At 44.3% G+C, this 14,810-nt stretch overlaps 1 protein-coding gene across 1 annotated transcript in view; it reads left to right on the top strand.

Annotated features, from left to right (window-relative positions):
• The window catches only part of syne2a (spectrin repeat containing, nuclear envelope 2a), a gene marked incomplete at its 5' end in the record, with an annotated part of 223,959 nt that overhangs the window by 19,670 nt on the left and 189,479 nt on the right, over positions 1-14,810 (top strand). The window contains 15 exons of the mRNA XM_083642872.1: positions 171-283; positions 550-718; positions 1,316-1,412; positions 1,775-1,980; positions 5,140-5,358; positions 6,647-6,784; positions 6,879-6,980; positions 7,087-7,260; positions 8,742-8,900; positions 9,023-9,805; positions 10,263-10,397; positions 11,739-11,819; positions 11,905-11,964; positions 12,073-12,210; positions 13,612-13,787. Coding sequence (XP_083498998.1) covers positions 171-283; positions 550-718; positions 1,316-1,412; positions 1,775-1,980; positions 5,140-5,358; positions 6,647-6,784; positions 6,879-6,980; positions 7,087-7,260; positions 8,742-8,900; positions 9,023-9,805; positions 10,263-10,397; positions 11,739-11,819; positions 11,905-11,964; positions 12,073-12,210; positions 13,612-13,787 — 2,750 coding nt within the window. The remainder of the gene's footprint in view (positions 1-170; positions 284-549; positions 719-1,315; positions 1,413-1,774; positions 1,981-5,139; positions 5,359-6,646; positions 6,785-6,878; positions 6,981-7,086; positions 7,261-8,741; positions 8,901-9,022; positions 9,806-10,262; positions 10,398-11,738; positions 11,820-11,904; positions 11,965-12,072; positions 12,211-13,611; positions 13,788-14,810) is intronic.

Genomic DNA, 14,810 nt, shown 5'->3' with positions numbered 1-14,810 from the left:
GGAACAAACATGGAGCCCTCCCACAAGCGTACGATTGTGGGACACACATATGTGGACACACACCGTTAGAGCGAGCAGACAGAGAAGCATCAGAGCTGTCTTGACTTCCGACTACACTGTCCTCCACAATCCAGTTTATGTGCTTCTGATCTTTCCCTGGTTTCCTTCAGACTTTGATGAAGGAGACGAGCCACCACCTCAGCAGCCTCCACACCTTCCACAACATGGATGAGTACGGCGCTGTCAGAGTGCCCTATGACAAGTTTGAGGAGATTAAAAGACGGTGAGATGGCTGTTTTGCTTGTGTAATTAGCCCTTGCTGTTTTTAAGCACTGCTCCCATACACACATCTGTATTATGTTTTATAGAAATATAACTTACATTTTCACAATAGAACAAGTAAGCTAGCTAATTAGGGCAGACTAACCTAAGGCCAACAGTGGTTTTGGTGCACAGCACTCTACCTGTTCCACCTGTCATTATAAATGGTCTGTTGTGCTAATTAGTTTATTTTGTAATTAATTATTTTCTTCTTCTTTTGAAAAACAGTTTAACTAATGTCCGAGTCACAGCCAAGTATCAACGGATCAAGTTGGAATACCAGGAACACCGACACACCGTGCTGGACGTCCTGAGCCGCATTGACGCAAAGCTGCATTCCTGGAAAGCCCCCTACAGATCCCAGGAGGCACTGCAGCTGCTTCTGCAGGACTGCCATGTAAGTGTTCCTGGAAAGCCCCCTACAGATCCCAGGAGGTACTGCAGCTGCTTCTGCAGGACTGCCACTGGTACACTGCTCCTATCATACAGTGTTGTGAACAAACAAAAAGTAAATTGCAGCTCGTAGTTTCAATGAAGCAGTGAGTCAAGTCATTCTGGCCTCTCTCTCTATTTTAGGGCTTTTGGAATTAAATAAAAAATGCCAACCAGACCTACACAAGTCTATAGCCCAATTTCTATGCAATGATATGAATAATACGCTCTCAATAAATCTGGCAATTTGTCTGAATAATCACATAATCCCACAATCCCAAACCATAGAAGATCACAGATTTATCAGGTTTTCAGGAATTCAAATGTCTGAGCTCAGAATCTAATATTACTGAACCAACATGCTGTGGACCAAGGGGAAAACGTTGTTTCTAAAGGTCCTTACACATCAAGAGAGATGCGAATATACAGCACAGAATTGCGATGCGAGTTTTGACCCACCTGTCAATCACAGCCACAGATGTGTATACGTCGGGAGCGAATTTCTGAAAAATCCTTTATACTAATTCAACCCACTAAAACAAACCTGGATCTGTGTGTTTAGGAAACAGTGGAGGGCCATGGCCTGGTTCTGATTCTGATGGACGCACTCCAAAAACTGAAGGAGAAGGCTAACACTTACACCAGCAAGGCAGCACTAGGTATGACCTGTGCTTTGTGTGCGTGTGTGTGTGTGTGTGTGTGTGTGTGTGTGTGTGTGCGTGTGCGTGCGTGCGTGCGTGTGCGTGTGTGTGCGTGTGCGTGTGCGTGTGTGTGTGCGTGTGTGTGTTAGTGCGTGTGTGTGTGTGTGTGCGTGTGCGTGTGCGTGTGCGTGTGTGTGTGCGTGTGTGTGTTAGTGCGTGTGTGTGTGTGTGTGTGTGTGTGTGTGTGTGTGTGCGTGTGCGTGCGTGCGTGCGTGTGCGTGTGCGTGTGTGTGCGTGTGTGTGTGTGTGTGTGCGTGCCCAGATGTCACATGTTAAAAGACAGGGCAGACTTTAACCCCTGCAGCCTCTGCCCTCCTCAGGTGAAGACGTCCATGTTGTTGGTAGACAGGTGAAGGAGGCGGAGCTTGAAGCAGGCTTGCTAACAGAGGCAGTGACGGCTGTGAGAGGGACGATGGAGAGAGTGTTGTCTGCTTGGGAGGCTTACAACAAGCACCTTGCTTCTCTACAGGCATGGCTGACAGAGAAGACACTGCCACAAGCCCAACCCCCGGCTCTAGCCGCGCAGGTACGTAGCTACACCTCAGCTATTTTGTCCTGACTGTGCAGGTGTACCTCATACCAGCAATCAGAGGGAATTTTACCATCATTAAACACTAGAAAGTCCACAGCGTTCATTTTGACGTTTTTGAAATGTATATGTCCAATAACTTTGTTGAATAGAAAAATACAATGCTGCTGGTTCCTAACTTTTCCTAAAAGTGTCTGCATTGTCATTTCAAATCGTTTTTATATGAATTACACAAATAGTAGGGGTGGGAATCACTGATGCCCCACGATACGATATTATCACGATACTTAAGTCACGATCCGATAGTATTGGGATATGCTAGTATTGCGATATATTGAGTATTGCGATATATTTTGATTTATTACCTTTTTTCAACTGCAAATGATGTCCCAAAGGTAAAAACATTGTCAACATGTGTTTGATCTAATCAGATAAAGTTTCCAGTCTGTTCATCTCACTTCAATCATTTTTATTGCAGCAAAATGGGATTGTCAAGCAGACAGACTGACCAACATTGTCATAAAAACCTGTCATAAATGTTGCATGATGCACTTGACATTTTGTAGAATAAAATATCACGATACTTGGCATTCGATACGATACTACACATTGCCCACAAAATATCATGATACTATGCTGTATCGATTCCCCCCCCCCACCCCTAACAAATAGCAAAGAAAATATTATAATTTGTTTACCTAGAAAGACCATAGGCGGTCACTTTGGCCTCACTGAGTTAGGTGTTGTTTTGTCTTTTTTTTTTATATCTTCTTTTTAAAATAGATCTTAACACGTTAATTGCCAAGAACGAGTTGAGTCGTCAAACACAATCCAGCTGTTCACTGCCAGCGACGAGTTGAGTCGTCAAAAAAATGATTTTTTTTTTTTGACCGTGGGATGTGCATCTAACCCTTTTACGTCTCCTATACAATTATTGGAGGTATTGAATGTGTATAATCTATTTTACCGACCCACTAAGTGTTGACAGTGCTCCCCCAGACGAGCGAAATCAAAGAAAAAACTGCCGCGGGAGCAAGCCATTCAAGGAAATGGCGAGGCGATTTTACAGTAATCCATTCCAGACTTGTCTTGCCCGAGAGCGGCCGCGCAGGCAGCAGCACACAGAGAGCGGAGAGCGATTTGCAAAATAGATTATAGGTGAAACACACTTTGAAACACCTCAGAAAGGCCAGAATCAACATCTGCCCATCGCCCACGCATTCCCCGGCCCATCTTGACTCGCACAAGGAGCGTCCGCACGCAGGCAAGCAGGCAGGCAGGCACGCAGGCAGGCAGGCAGGCAGCAGCAACGCGCTTCTGACACGCCCGCTGTAGAGCCAGGAGGAAGGAGGAGAAGACACACGGAGGGAGGAGTTTGAATGAGAGGGGTGTTTCCTGCTGTTATGGAGGAAATTACTGTTCAAAACTATTGTTTAGAATGTCTGACGGTCTTACTGATGCCAAAAATGAATGGTTAACACATTCAGTGCCAAGGACGTCTGTGGACGTCCTAAAAAAAAGTAACGAGGAGTGCCAAGGACGTCTGTGGACGTCCTAAAATCATAATTCATATTATTCCATAATTCTGCTGTTTAAGGTCGTACCTAGCCAGTGAGCATGAATCCCTTCAAGGGATCACACGGCGCCACCTTAAACATCGTCACAGGAGCTGCTCCACCCACCTCAGATCCTTTACTTTGTACAGGAGACAGCGGAGAAAGTGGAAACCGATGCATGCTTTCTGCCAGAGCCGTATATATTGCTCTGTCTACAGCGGACAGTGGGCTCGGCTGCATCCGCGCTCACAACTGAGCTCTTATGCTTCCATCTATCTCCACACGATTTCCTAGAAAGCCAGCATCCGAAGCCGAACGGCCAAGCCTTTTCGTTCAGTCGCGTTTGCCAGCGCGCATCATTTCCTTCTTGATGGGCGCTGGGATCTGTCCGGGGCAAAAACGAGAAAACAAACTCTGTGCGTGTGGGAGGAGCCCGCAGCTCAGAGGTGGAGAGGGGAGAGGGGGGAGGGGGGGGGGGGGGGAGAGGGGTGTGTGGCACACAGGCTTCACAGAAACCACACCACACGCCACCACATCAGAAAACACCAGCCAGAGTCAGTGAATGTGCTCGAAATTAGAGTGCAAAAGGTATTCATAAAAGGGCCTATATCTTGGAAAGTAAAAAAAAACGACAGAAAACCCTTGAAAGTGCACTTTTTTGAGAGGCTGTAATTTCATAATGGAACTGTCTAGAAACAAAATTTCTTCTTTGGAAGAAGCAGGAGTGTTCAATGTTTCATTAAAGTCCAGCCCCGTTAATATAGCCATAATAGAAAAAATTCTATAGCTGTTTTCAACTGAATGGAAGTGAATCTGGCACAGGCTCCAGACAATTTTACTGAAGCGCTGTGGCACTCAATGTGTTAAAGTGACTGTTCTATCGAAATCACAGAAAGCCATTTATCTCTGAATAAATTTCCAGACGCTGAAACCATGCTGTACTCAACGGCTAATATCTACATAACTACTAACTCTACAAACTAACTCTTTTAGACAGAGAAAGCACACATTCTATTAGTACTTTTCTGAACTTTGTGTTCACAAAGTCCAACCAGAAAATTATGCTCGGCTCTTGTAAAATGAGCCAGAATCCTCAAAAAAAGGCCTGGCAGAAGCTACCTACAGTAAAAAAAAAACGGCTGGCAGTCAATGTGTTAATAAATGCATTAATCTCTCAATTTGGTATTTATCATGAGAGATTATAGAGTTTGGAATCTAGTGGTCAAAATGACCACTAGATCGTTCTAGTAGTTATGGAATTCTGACACTTCTTTCATTCTCAGTCCTACTTAAAATAAAGAAATAGATACAAATCTAAAAAAAGAGAAAGGGACAAAAGGTTTATTTTATTTGATTGTGGGCTCTTGCAAATATTTCTTTCTGTCAATGTGGCTCCTGTCCTGAGCAGGGCAAGGTTGCGTACCACTGTTCTAATGTTAAATTTACTACTACATGTTACTACATTGTCACCAATAGATTATGCTGTGACTATGTGGCTTTGTATGTAGAAATACAGCAGTCTTATTGGTCTAAATCACAAAGTGGGACTGAGGTTTTGTTGTTGTTTTTGTTGTTTTTTGTTGTGTTGAAAACCCCATAGGAGGAAAGGAAGCAGCTTGTGAGTGAGTGGAGCCCCTGCCAGGTTCAGCTAAAGGAGGCGGGGAACTTCCTGAGTGAGTGGAGCTCCTGCCAGGCTCAGCTAAAGGAGGCGGGGAACTTGCTGATCGAAGCCACAGAAACGTCCACCAGCCTCGCTCTGGTCCAGCAACTCAGCAAGCTCAACAAGCAGTGGGCTGAACTCATGGAGAGTCCAATGTCCGTAAGTATGGACGCTCCATACAAACATAACACCGAGGGAGGGTGAGGAAGTTGATGCTAACTCTATCAGTTATGTTGCATCAGTTATACGATTTTTGTGAGGTTTCCCCCCTTAAAAGACCATGGGCCCTATCTTCGCAAAAGCGGTAATTTAGCGTTTGCACTCGTTTAACGCCATGCAAATTGGGGGCGGGCATAAGCTCATGCCTGTTATAATTGTACTGGCCATAGGCGTGCCACATGCCAAAGCAGGCGTTTCAGCGCTAAAATGTGGGGATAGATGAATATAAATAAATAAATAATAAATGATGATAAATAACCCGAATTGCAGCAAAACACAGATGTTTTTAACAGGTATATGATGTGATGGTGTCGTTATGAGATAGGGAATATATACAGTCAATAGGCCTACACCTATCCAAATTACGCATGGAGAGAATTACAGCATGCCTCACGCAAACTGTATTACAGGGACAGCAAGACGGGAATCTGGCACATCCACAGCACAAGAATTTCACACGTGATACTTGTACCACGGAGTGACAATAAAAATCTTGAATCTTGAATCTTGGTTTGATTGATGTAACGCCCAGGCATTGCCAGGCCACACCTGTGAATAATTCTGGTGGTTAACACCGCCCAAATCCCGTTTGCGCCGTGCATAAATGATTTGGCACGCCTCTAATCTGCGCTTGCGCCCATGGTTGTGACGAGTTATGCTTCCCCGTTTTTAATTGCATCACCACCATAGTTTGGGGCTGTTTTAACTTAAAAACAGGGAGGTCACGTCTACCCAAACAATTCTATCATTTTTAAACAGTTACGTTTCTGTATAAATCATTACAATATGCTCCTGTGAGGTGGGGATGCGTTTGGCGGCGGGGGTGCAAAACTCGGCATAACACCTGGACACTTGCGCACGGCAGACTGCTATCGTCGTGCAGAGACAATAGTATAAGGCAGGCGCAAACAGGTGCTCAAAGCGCACAAAGCGGATAGCGCCTGAACCAAGATAGAGCCCCATATCTTCATATCATTTTCATCAATTCGATACTACTTAATTTGATGTGTACTAAAAAATAAGTCAGCCTGAAAGTAGATGAATTTAGGTTTACTCCATTCTTGGTTGACATATAGAATTGAAACAGTGTAGCAGTTTTTTTGACATAATAATTATATGACCATCCTTTGTAACAGACACAGCATGTGTACCCATACAAGTTACACTAAGTGTTCCTACATACATGTTGTTGAAGCTGTGATGGTCATGAAGCATGTTCTTTTCTCAGGAGCCATCATCTGAGCCCAGTGCTGCTCCTCCATGTGCTCAGATGGTGCAGACATTGGCCCAGGATGCAAGCAGGCTACTGAGGGAGCCACTGGAGGTAGCCTCTGCCCCACTCAAGGCTAACAGACACAAACTACAGGTTGGTCTAAGTCATGGATTGATGCTTGAATGAATGGATAGAAACGGACAAAAAACATCTGAGCTTCTCGTTTGTGCTCCTCCATTTTCTTCAGCTACTAAGTAAGAGGATGATGGAGGTGGACCTATCTTCTCTCAGTCCATCTCCAGACTTTCAAGCAAGCCACATTGAGCATCTCCAGCAAACCCTCACAGAGGTGAGACAGCCTCTCGCAATCCAAATAGTCACTGTGTCCCACTGCTTGATACTACACAGGATAGGGTTGAGTTGTATCTCCTTGCATACTGTATGTTCCTGGATAGGTGAGGCAGACGCTTGCTAAAGCAGACAGGACATGCGGGGAGCTGCAACGGGCTGCATCCAGGCTAGAGGGCCGCCTGGCTGAACTGAACCACTGGAGCACAGAGGTCCTGGAGTACCAGCACTTAGAGGAGAGAGAGACAAGAGGACGCTCTGGACTGGAGCCAAGAGCTAACGTCAGTGAAACTAATCACACAAATCACCTGAAACAGCTTCTAAATTGTATTTTATTGTTTGCTTGTGTTTCATACAAAAAGAGAAAAACTGATTTCAAGTGGTAATCTATGGGATTTTTTTTTTTTTTTTTTTTGCTATTTGCTATTTTATTTAAGTTAAGCACTCATTGCTGTGGTGTTTTTGCCCTGCACTTCCCAGAGATTTAAGTCAAGTTATCCTTTATTTATCCCTATGGGGAAATGTATCCTCTGCATTTGACTCATCCTCTATAGCAGGGATGGCCAACTTTGATGATAGAGAGGGCCACAAAAAAGAAAAGTCCTCGCTACCAGAGGGCCAGATTGTGACAGTGCACTTCCACCAGTAGCCTACTACTGTAACACCATCACTCCCAATTATAGCTACTAATTTGATGAAAAGGTCTGGTAATCAAAGTTTTTTATACCAACATTTATATTTTTCATATTCAAATTGAGTATGGTAATTCTTCCATTCAGATGACACCAGAAACTTTGCTCCAGCTTTAAAACAGCCCACTACAGCAATTTGATGGGGTACAAATATGTCATATTAATCAGATTAGTAATGTTGCATGTGCAATGTGCATCCTGGATATAGTTTGTTACAATAGCGTTAGCTCAAATGCTAACGTCAAACAGTATGTGGATGGAGCCAGTTGCCGCCAGTTGCCCACCCCTGGTCTATTTACGAGTTTCCTGGTGAGACCGTGGGGGCTTCCATGACACCCTCCCTCCCTGTTTCCAGCTGTCGGTTGCCTGTTTCCGCCCAGGACCGTTCATAGCGAAAGAGACTGAAAATAATCATAATAATTGTTGTGACTTTGTACCTACCTAATTGTACAACGGGGTGACAATATCTTGAATCTTGAAAGAGAGAGACCGCTAAAGCTCCGTTCAATTACCACATAATAAGAGTTCCGGTTTGGACGTTTAGCCTTCAAAACAAAAGCGGCCGCTATGCAACCACATACAATTTTTTTGCAATTTCGACTAAAATAAGCCCGTACAGTACGAGTTAATTGACATTCGCCTCGTTTTTGTAAAATATCGCCGCTATGCAACCACACAACGTTACTATTTTTAGCCATTTCGGATAAAATAAGCCAAACGTTCCCACTCTTTGACAGTGGCGCGCACGTCCTTGCTAGTGCATTTTTTTAAAACAGGAAGTCGGCAACCGCTGAGAATCATGGGAAACGTAAGGGATGTAATAGGAACCTTCCTAGAATTAGGAGCAGTGGGCAGCCGCAGTGCAGCGCCCGGGGACATTTGAGACGTGTAGCTCAAACTGTGTGGCATTTTTTTCCTCGGATTTCCTGTTGAGGAAGTTTGAGTGACTGTTTGTTATTGTTGCGAAGTTCAAACCGTCTATAGGCGGCACGCTGTTTAGCTTCGTTGTGAACGTGCTTTGTTTTAGGTGCTTCAAAACACACTAAAGTGAAGGCTGTTCTCCTCTCCAGGTGCTGATCTCTCAGGGCTTGCAGCTGCAGAGCCAGGTTGAAACTGAGGGACAGGATCTTCAGGGCCTTGTGGTGCAAGCACAGCAAACATCTCCGCTGCAGAGCCTCAGTACCTCTACGATGCAGGACAGGGTCTCACAGGCAGTCTCCCAGTGTCGCGTGAGTTCACCTGATCTATTACAACCTGTTGGTCACTTTTGCATCACGCAAGTTATTCACATTCTATTTTCCATCCTTCAACTAAAGGCACCGTGCCTCTTTGTGTGCGTTTGCTTTCCCAGGAAATTGTTGAGATGTTTCGGCGACATGTTGGCGAAACTCCTGACAGTCAGACACCCTCCAGCACAATCCGTCAGACGCAGACAGAGCCTCAGTCAGGGTGGCTTGTTGTGGCGGCAACCAAGCTTGTAGACCAGATTGAGAAGGTTGAGCTCCAAACCCATAACGCAACTCCATCTCAGTCTCCATCTCAGACACATGGCTTTTGGCTTCAGGTATTGCCAAATGATGACGGCCATTCTCAGGACATGAACTTGCAGGAAGAAATGACCATGGTTGTGCCCCATGCCGAAACCCAGATACAGCCTCAGCCTTTGATTCAAGTTCAGTCTTCTCTGGCTCAACCTCCACAAGAAGCTGAATCAGAGCTCACACCTCAACCTCGGTCTTCTGCCAAATCTCGTGCTCAAGTTCCAACTCTGAGTCAACAAGCTCAGCCTCCACCGACTCTGACCCACGTTCCTGCTGGAGCAACATCTCAGCAGCTAGCTAAAGCTCACCGTCCAATTCCATCTGGAACTGGGACAAGGACAGTCGGACAGGAGAAGGAAAGCTCATCTCCAACGCAAAGTCACGCGCCTAAATTCAGAAAGACGGGGCAACCGAACACAAAGTCTCCTCCGCAGCCGGCGGTCATGGTCAGAAGTGAAGTGAATTCAAAAGGCCAGTCCGTGGCCAGGAGCAGGCTAGGCAAGGCCAGGTCTCGTCTGCAGCAACACATCCAGCAGGCCATCACACTGTTCAGCAGCAGAGAGATATCTGAGTGGCAGGCCAAGAGAAAACAGGTACCATCTCAATCATAGCAGCATGGAGAGGAACATGCACATCACTGCACTCTCTTTTTGTGCTGAAGTGAATTAGTCTCCCTGAAGTTTAGTCCATAGAAAAATGTTAATTTGCATGAATAGTGAATTATTTTGTGATAGGAACTTGTGTGTGACATTTCAACCTGGTCTCTGCCTGACTGCAAGGCAAGCCTCCCAGCATCTTGTTGCTTAGGTCTTTCTCTGTGCCTTTCATGACGCAACATCCAGACCATGTAACAATGTAACAACAACCATGTAGCAACCTGTCACATTTACACTTTCAGTTACAGTTTCACATATGATTTACATTTTAAATCACATCTGAAACTCTGAGTTGTGAATCAGGACGTATTCCTGACAGGGCTGTTTTGCATAGCTGTGCTGTCTGTGCATGTTTGCCCAGCTGTGTGTTTCTCTGCATGCCGTTTGCTTCCAGAGAGCTTTAAGGATGCTGCGGCCGGACGTCCTCGAGGAGTTCCTGCGGGCGGCGGAGGGTTTTGGGGCCTTCTGCTCCGGAGCCCAGCTCCAGAACCTGATGCTGCTCTCTGACTCAGTCACCAAGCAGTGGGAGGTATGACAACAGTGGGTGGGATGGGGAGTCAGCAAAAACCCAATCTGGCAAAACCCTCCAGTACGTTCATTACATGGCCAGTGTGCAGCTTCTCCATGCCAACAATGTCAAAACAATTATCTATGTCTCAGTTTCAATCTGTGTAGCTAGTTAGCTGCTGTACAAGATCATACCAGAACTATCTGTCAGTCTTACACACAATACATACGGTCTCTGTCCTTCTTATCATTTGATTTGCACTGGAAAAACAGGCATTTCAAACCATCCTCAGTACTGATAGAACTGTAATTATTACAAACTCTGATTTTAATGATATGTTAATTTAAAATTAATGTCTCTTAAAAAAAATATATATATATAAAATGGACAGTTCAATCAAATGAAGAGCAATAATAGAAACTATTCCTTATCACACTTTATATTCAATATAGACCTATATCTACTCTACCTTATATATCTGTACATTTCCCACATAACATTTCATTCTACAACACCAGCTGAATACCGTATGTCTAAGGCCCTGATTAATAAGGCTGCCTTTAACGAAGAGTTATCTGATGTACTTGATTGAGTGGATTTGAGAAGAGCAGTGGTCACATGTGATTGGATTTGGGGAGAGCAGTGGTCACATGTGATTGGATTTGGGGAGAGCAGTGGTCACATGTGATTGGATTTGGGGAGAGCAGTGGTCACATGTGATTGGATTTGGGGAGAGCAGTGGTCACATGTGATTGGATTTGGGGAGAGCAGTGGTCACATGTGATTGGATTTGGGGAGAGCAGTGGTCACATGTGATTGGATTTGGGGAGAGCAGTGGTCAAATGTGATTGGATTTGGGGAGAGCAGTGGTCAAATGTGATTGGATTTGGGGAGAGCAGTGGTCAAATGTGATTGGATTTGGGGAGAGCAGTGGTCAAATGTGATTGGATTTGGGGAGAGCAGTGGTCAAATGTGATTGGATTTGGGGAGAGCAGTGGTCAAATGTGATTGGATTTGGGGAGAGCAGTGGTCAAATGTGATTGGTTGGTTGATTGATGTTTCCCATCCAACCTCTGAAATCCTGTCACAGTCAGGTGATCAGCATCTGAATCAAAACATGACATAATAACTGATTTTGTCAGATTGGGGATTGTTTACATTTTGGTTGGAATAATAAGTTCGTTTAATTTTTGTGTTGTCTCCCCGTGACATTGTGTTGTCTCCCCTATAACATTATGACCTTTTAATATTATTTAGGCCATTTGAATAATCAGGATCCTCCCATCCCTGATGCCTTCTCTACCAACTTTCCAACATTTCCCCAAATGAAGTCTCTGAGTGTCTGTGTTGTGTGACATCCAGGATGTGATGAAGTCTCTGTCTGTGTTGTGTGACATCCAGGATGTGATGAAGTCTCTGTCTGTGTTGTGTGACATCCAGGATGTGATGAAGTCTCTGTCTGTCTGTGTTGTGTGACATCCAGGATGTGATGAAGTCTCTGTCTCTGTCTGTGTTGTGTGACATCCAGGATGTGATGAAGTCTCTGTCTCTGTCTGTGTTGTGTGACATCCAGGATGTGATGAAGTCTGTCTGTGTTGTGTGACATCCAGGATGTGATGAAGTCTCTGACTGTCTGTGTTGTGTGACATCCAGGATGTGATGAAGTCTCTGACTGTCTGTGTTGTGTGACATCCAGGATGTGATGAAGTCTCTGTCTGTGTTGTGTGACATCCAGGATGTGATGAAGTCTCTGTCTGTGTTGTGTGACATCCAGGATGTGATGAAGTCTCTGTCTGTGTTGTGTGACATCCAGGATGTGATGAAGTCTCTGACTGTCTGTGTTGTGTGACATCCAGGATGTGATCTCTGTCTGTCTGTGTTGTGTGACATCCAGGATGTGCGCTCAGAAATGGCCGCCTTTGTACCCATTTTGCGGTCCCAGATCAGAGGAGGAGAGCAGCCATTTTCTACTGTGGGATGTGAAATGCATGTTAATGCTCTGCATGAAGCCACTGACCGGACTGACTCTGAATATGTGCAGAAACAACAGGTGCTTGCATGACTCCTTAACATTGCATTGACATGATAGTGCTGAGAGAGAGAGTGGCTGATTGTCTTAACAGTTAACCAGAGTTAACAAACATGGGGATTGGAGTAATTGAGGCTCCAGTGCCATGTCAGCATTATCTAGCCTGGTAAACCAGCCGGTCACGTGAACTCACATTTCATGCCTTGGGAGGGCTTTAAGCATAAACTGCAAAGTGGGAGAGCCAATCAGCGACTGCGCTCAGTGCCCTGTGATTGACAGTGCAAGTTGGCCAATCAGGAACGCCACTAGCACTGCACTAACAAAACAATAATGGCCGCCTTTTTGCCTGATTGTCTCGAGGAGTAATGTCAGCGTTTGTCTAGTTTAAACAGCCATAAAGTGCAGTTATTGCAGAAATAGTTTCAATAAGAACAATTAAACAAGTACAGGAGTATCGCCGCAACCGCAGAGTTTCTAGGCGGAAAACATGTTTTTGCCATTCTCCCGAGTGGATTTGGGTTTGACTGGATCAGACGCTGATTGGCTGAAGGAGTTGTCTGTCAAGGCGAGTACACCCCCCCAACCTCCGCCCACTGCAAAACACTGGGTGAAAGCTTAAAGGCCAGAGGGGAACGAAGAACGAAATGAAATGAGTTCACGTGACCGGCTGGTCTACCAGGCTAAGCATTATCCACTTTTCTGGTAGAATATGGTTTGACACAAAATAAAGAGAGTCCCGCACACTGTCAAAACTTGCTAAAATAAATTTAATTGTAACGTTTCGGTCTCAGACCTTTTTCAAACATTTTGTTTTTGTTTTGAAAAAGGTCTGAGACCGAAAGGTTACAATTAAATTTATTTTTGCAAGTTTTGACAGTGTGCGGGACTCTCTTTATTTTGTGTGAATTATATCCTTGTCCAACGCACCTGCCCCGTAAGAGAGATGTGCAGAGTTTTCCTTCGGAAGAATATGGTTTGAACCACAAGGGGGCAGGCATGCCTTTTTATCTCATCACAGGGAGAGGAGGCTGGCCAGCGAGACTACATTGGTAGTTAACCAACTTGCAGTATTATCCACAGATGTTGAAATGGACATGCCTCGCAAACAAACATGATTTGAAGGCAGGCAGTAGGACAATCAGATAGTGAGACAGACAGATGTGTGACTTCAGTTTCTTGGAAGTTCAAAGTACACGTTCCTCCTAGACATGCCTGTCGACTGAGGGCACCGCATCCGCCGGAAATCGTGTTGAAACCCTGCGAGAGCTTTGTGACACCCTGGCACCAAGCAGACCCACCAGCCTGGCTACAGATCAGCCAGACTCAGGTGGAGGGTGGGAAACAGGATCAGAGCCCAGCGGCACAGCGCCCCCACAGGACAGGTGAGATAATGCTGGCATCATGGGGTGTAGTATTTTGCACACACCACAAATGTATCTCCCCATATTTGATTGAGGACATAAAAGGAGAATCTCTCCTGAAGCAGTGAAAGTTTTGAGTTAATATAGCAGCTGTTTTTTTAAATTGAATGGATTCAATATGGCTTCTTGAGTTGTTGAGTAAACAATATGGTGTCTACATTTGACCAATGTCTTCACCCAAAACATGTCAACCTTGAGTCTTTGAAATTGACCAAATGAGACCTTGAAAGTGATTGAAGATTCCTTGCCTTTGACATCCAAGTGAGTGTGGAAACCCAGGCTCCAGTTTTCTTTGAAAATACTTTCTGTGTTCTTTGGCTCATTTAATAATATAATATAATATACGGTAATATAATATAATATAATATAATATACCCGGTAATTCAATATAAATTTGTCAATTTAATTGGATTTAGTTCATATTTCAGATGAAAGCCCAACAAAAGTTGTTCCACAGCAGGGACATTTGATTAGAATTCAGTTACAATTCATCATTCAGTTACAATTCATCATTCAGTTACAATTCATCATTCAGTTACAATTCATCATTCAGTTACAGTTCAACATTCAGTTACAATTCATCATTCAGTTACAATTCATCATTCAGTTACAATTCATCATTCAGTTACAATTCATCATTCAGTTACAATTCATCATTCAGTTACAATTCATCATTCAGTTACAATTCATCATTCAGTGGTCTCAGTTATACGTATGGAGAGAATCAGGTTCCTGAGGATCAACTCACTTAAGACATTTTCAACTATCTGGGACACATTTCTGGCCTACTTTACTTTGACGAGGTTAAGGGCAAAGGGTGACTCGCCCGACTGATCCCATGCATCTCTTACAAGCACATACAGTAAGCACCTCATGTGGCTGGTAGCACCACGTTGTGATATCATATACATATACGTATGCCTTTTTCCCCTTTGTCTGAGTTTGTTCGTTTTTCTTCTTTGTGTTCCAAAGAATTTAAAATAA

Source organism: Poromitra crassiceps (assembly GCF_964638095.1).
Source record: "Poromitra crassiceps genome assembly, chromosome: 9".
NCBI lineage: Eukaryota > Metazoa > Chordata > Actinopteri > Beryciformes > Melamphaidae > Poromitra > Poromitra crassiceps.
Note: the sequence above shows the minus strand (reverse complement) of the source record. Positions and strands in the feature narration are given on the sequence as shown.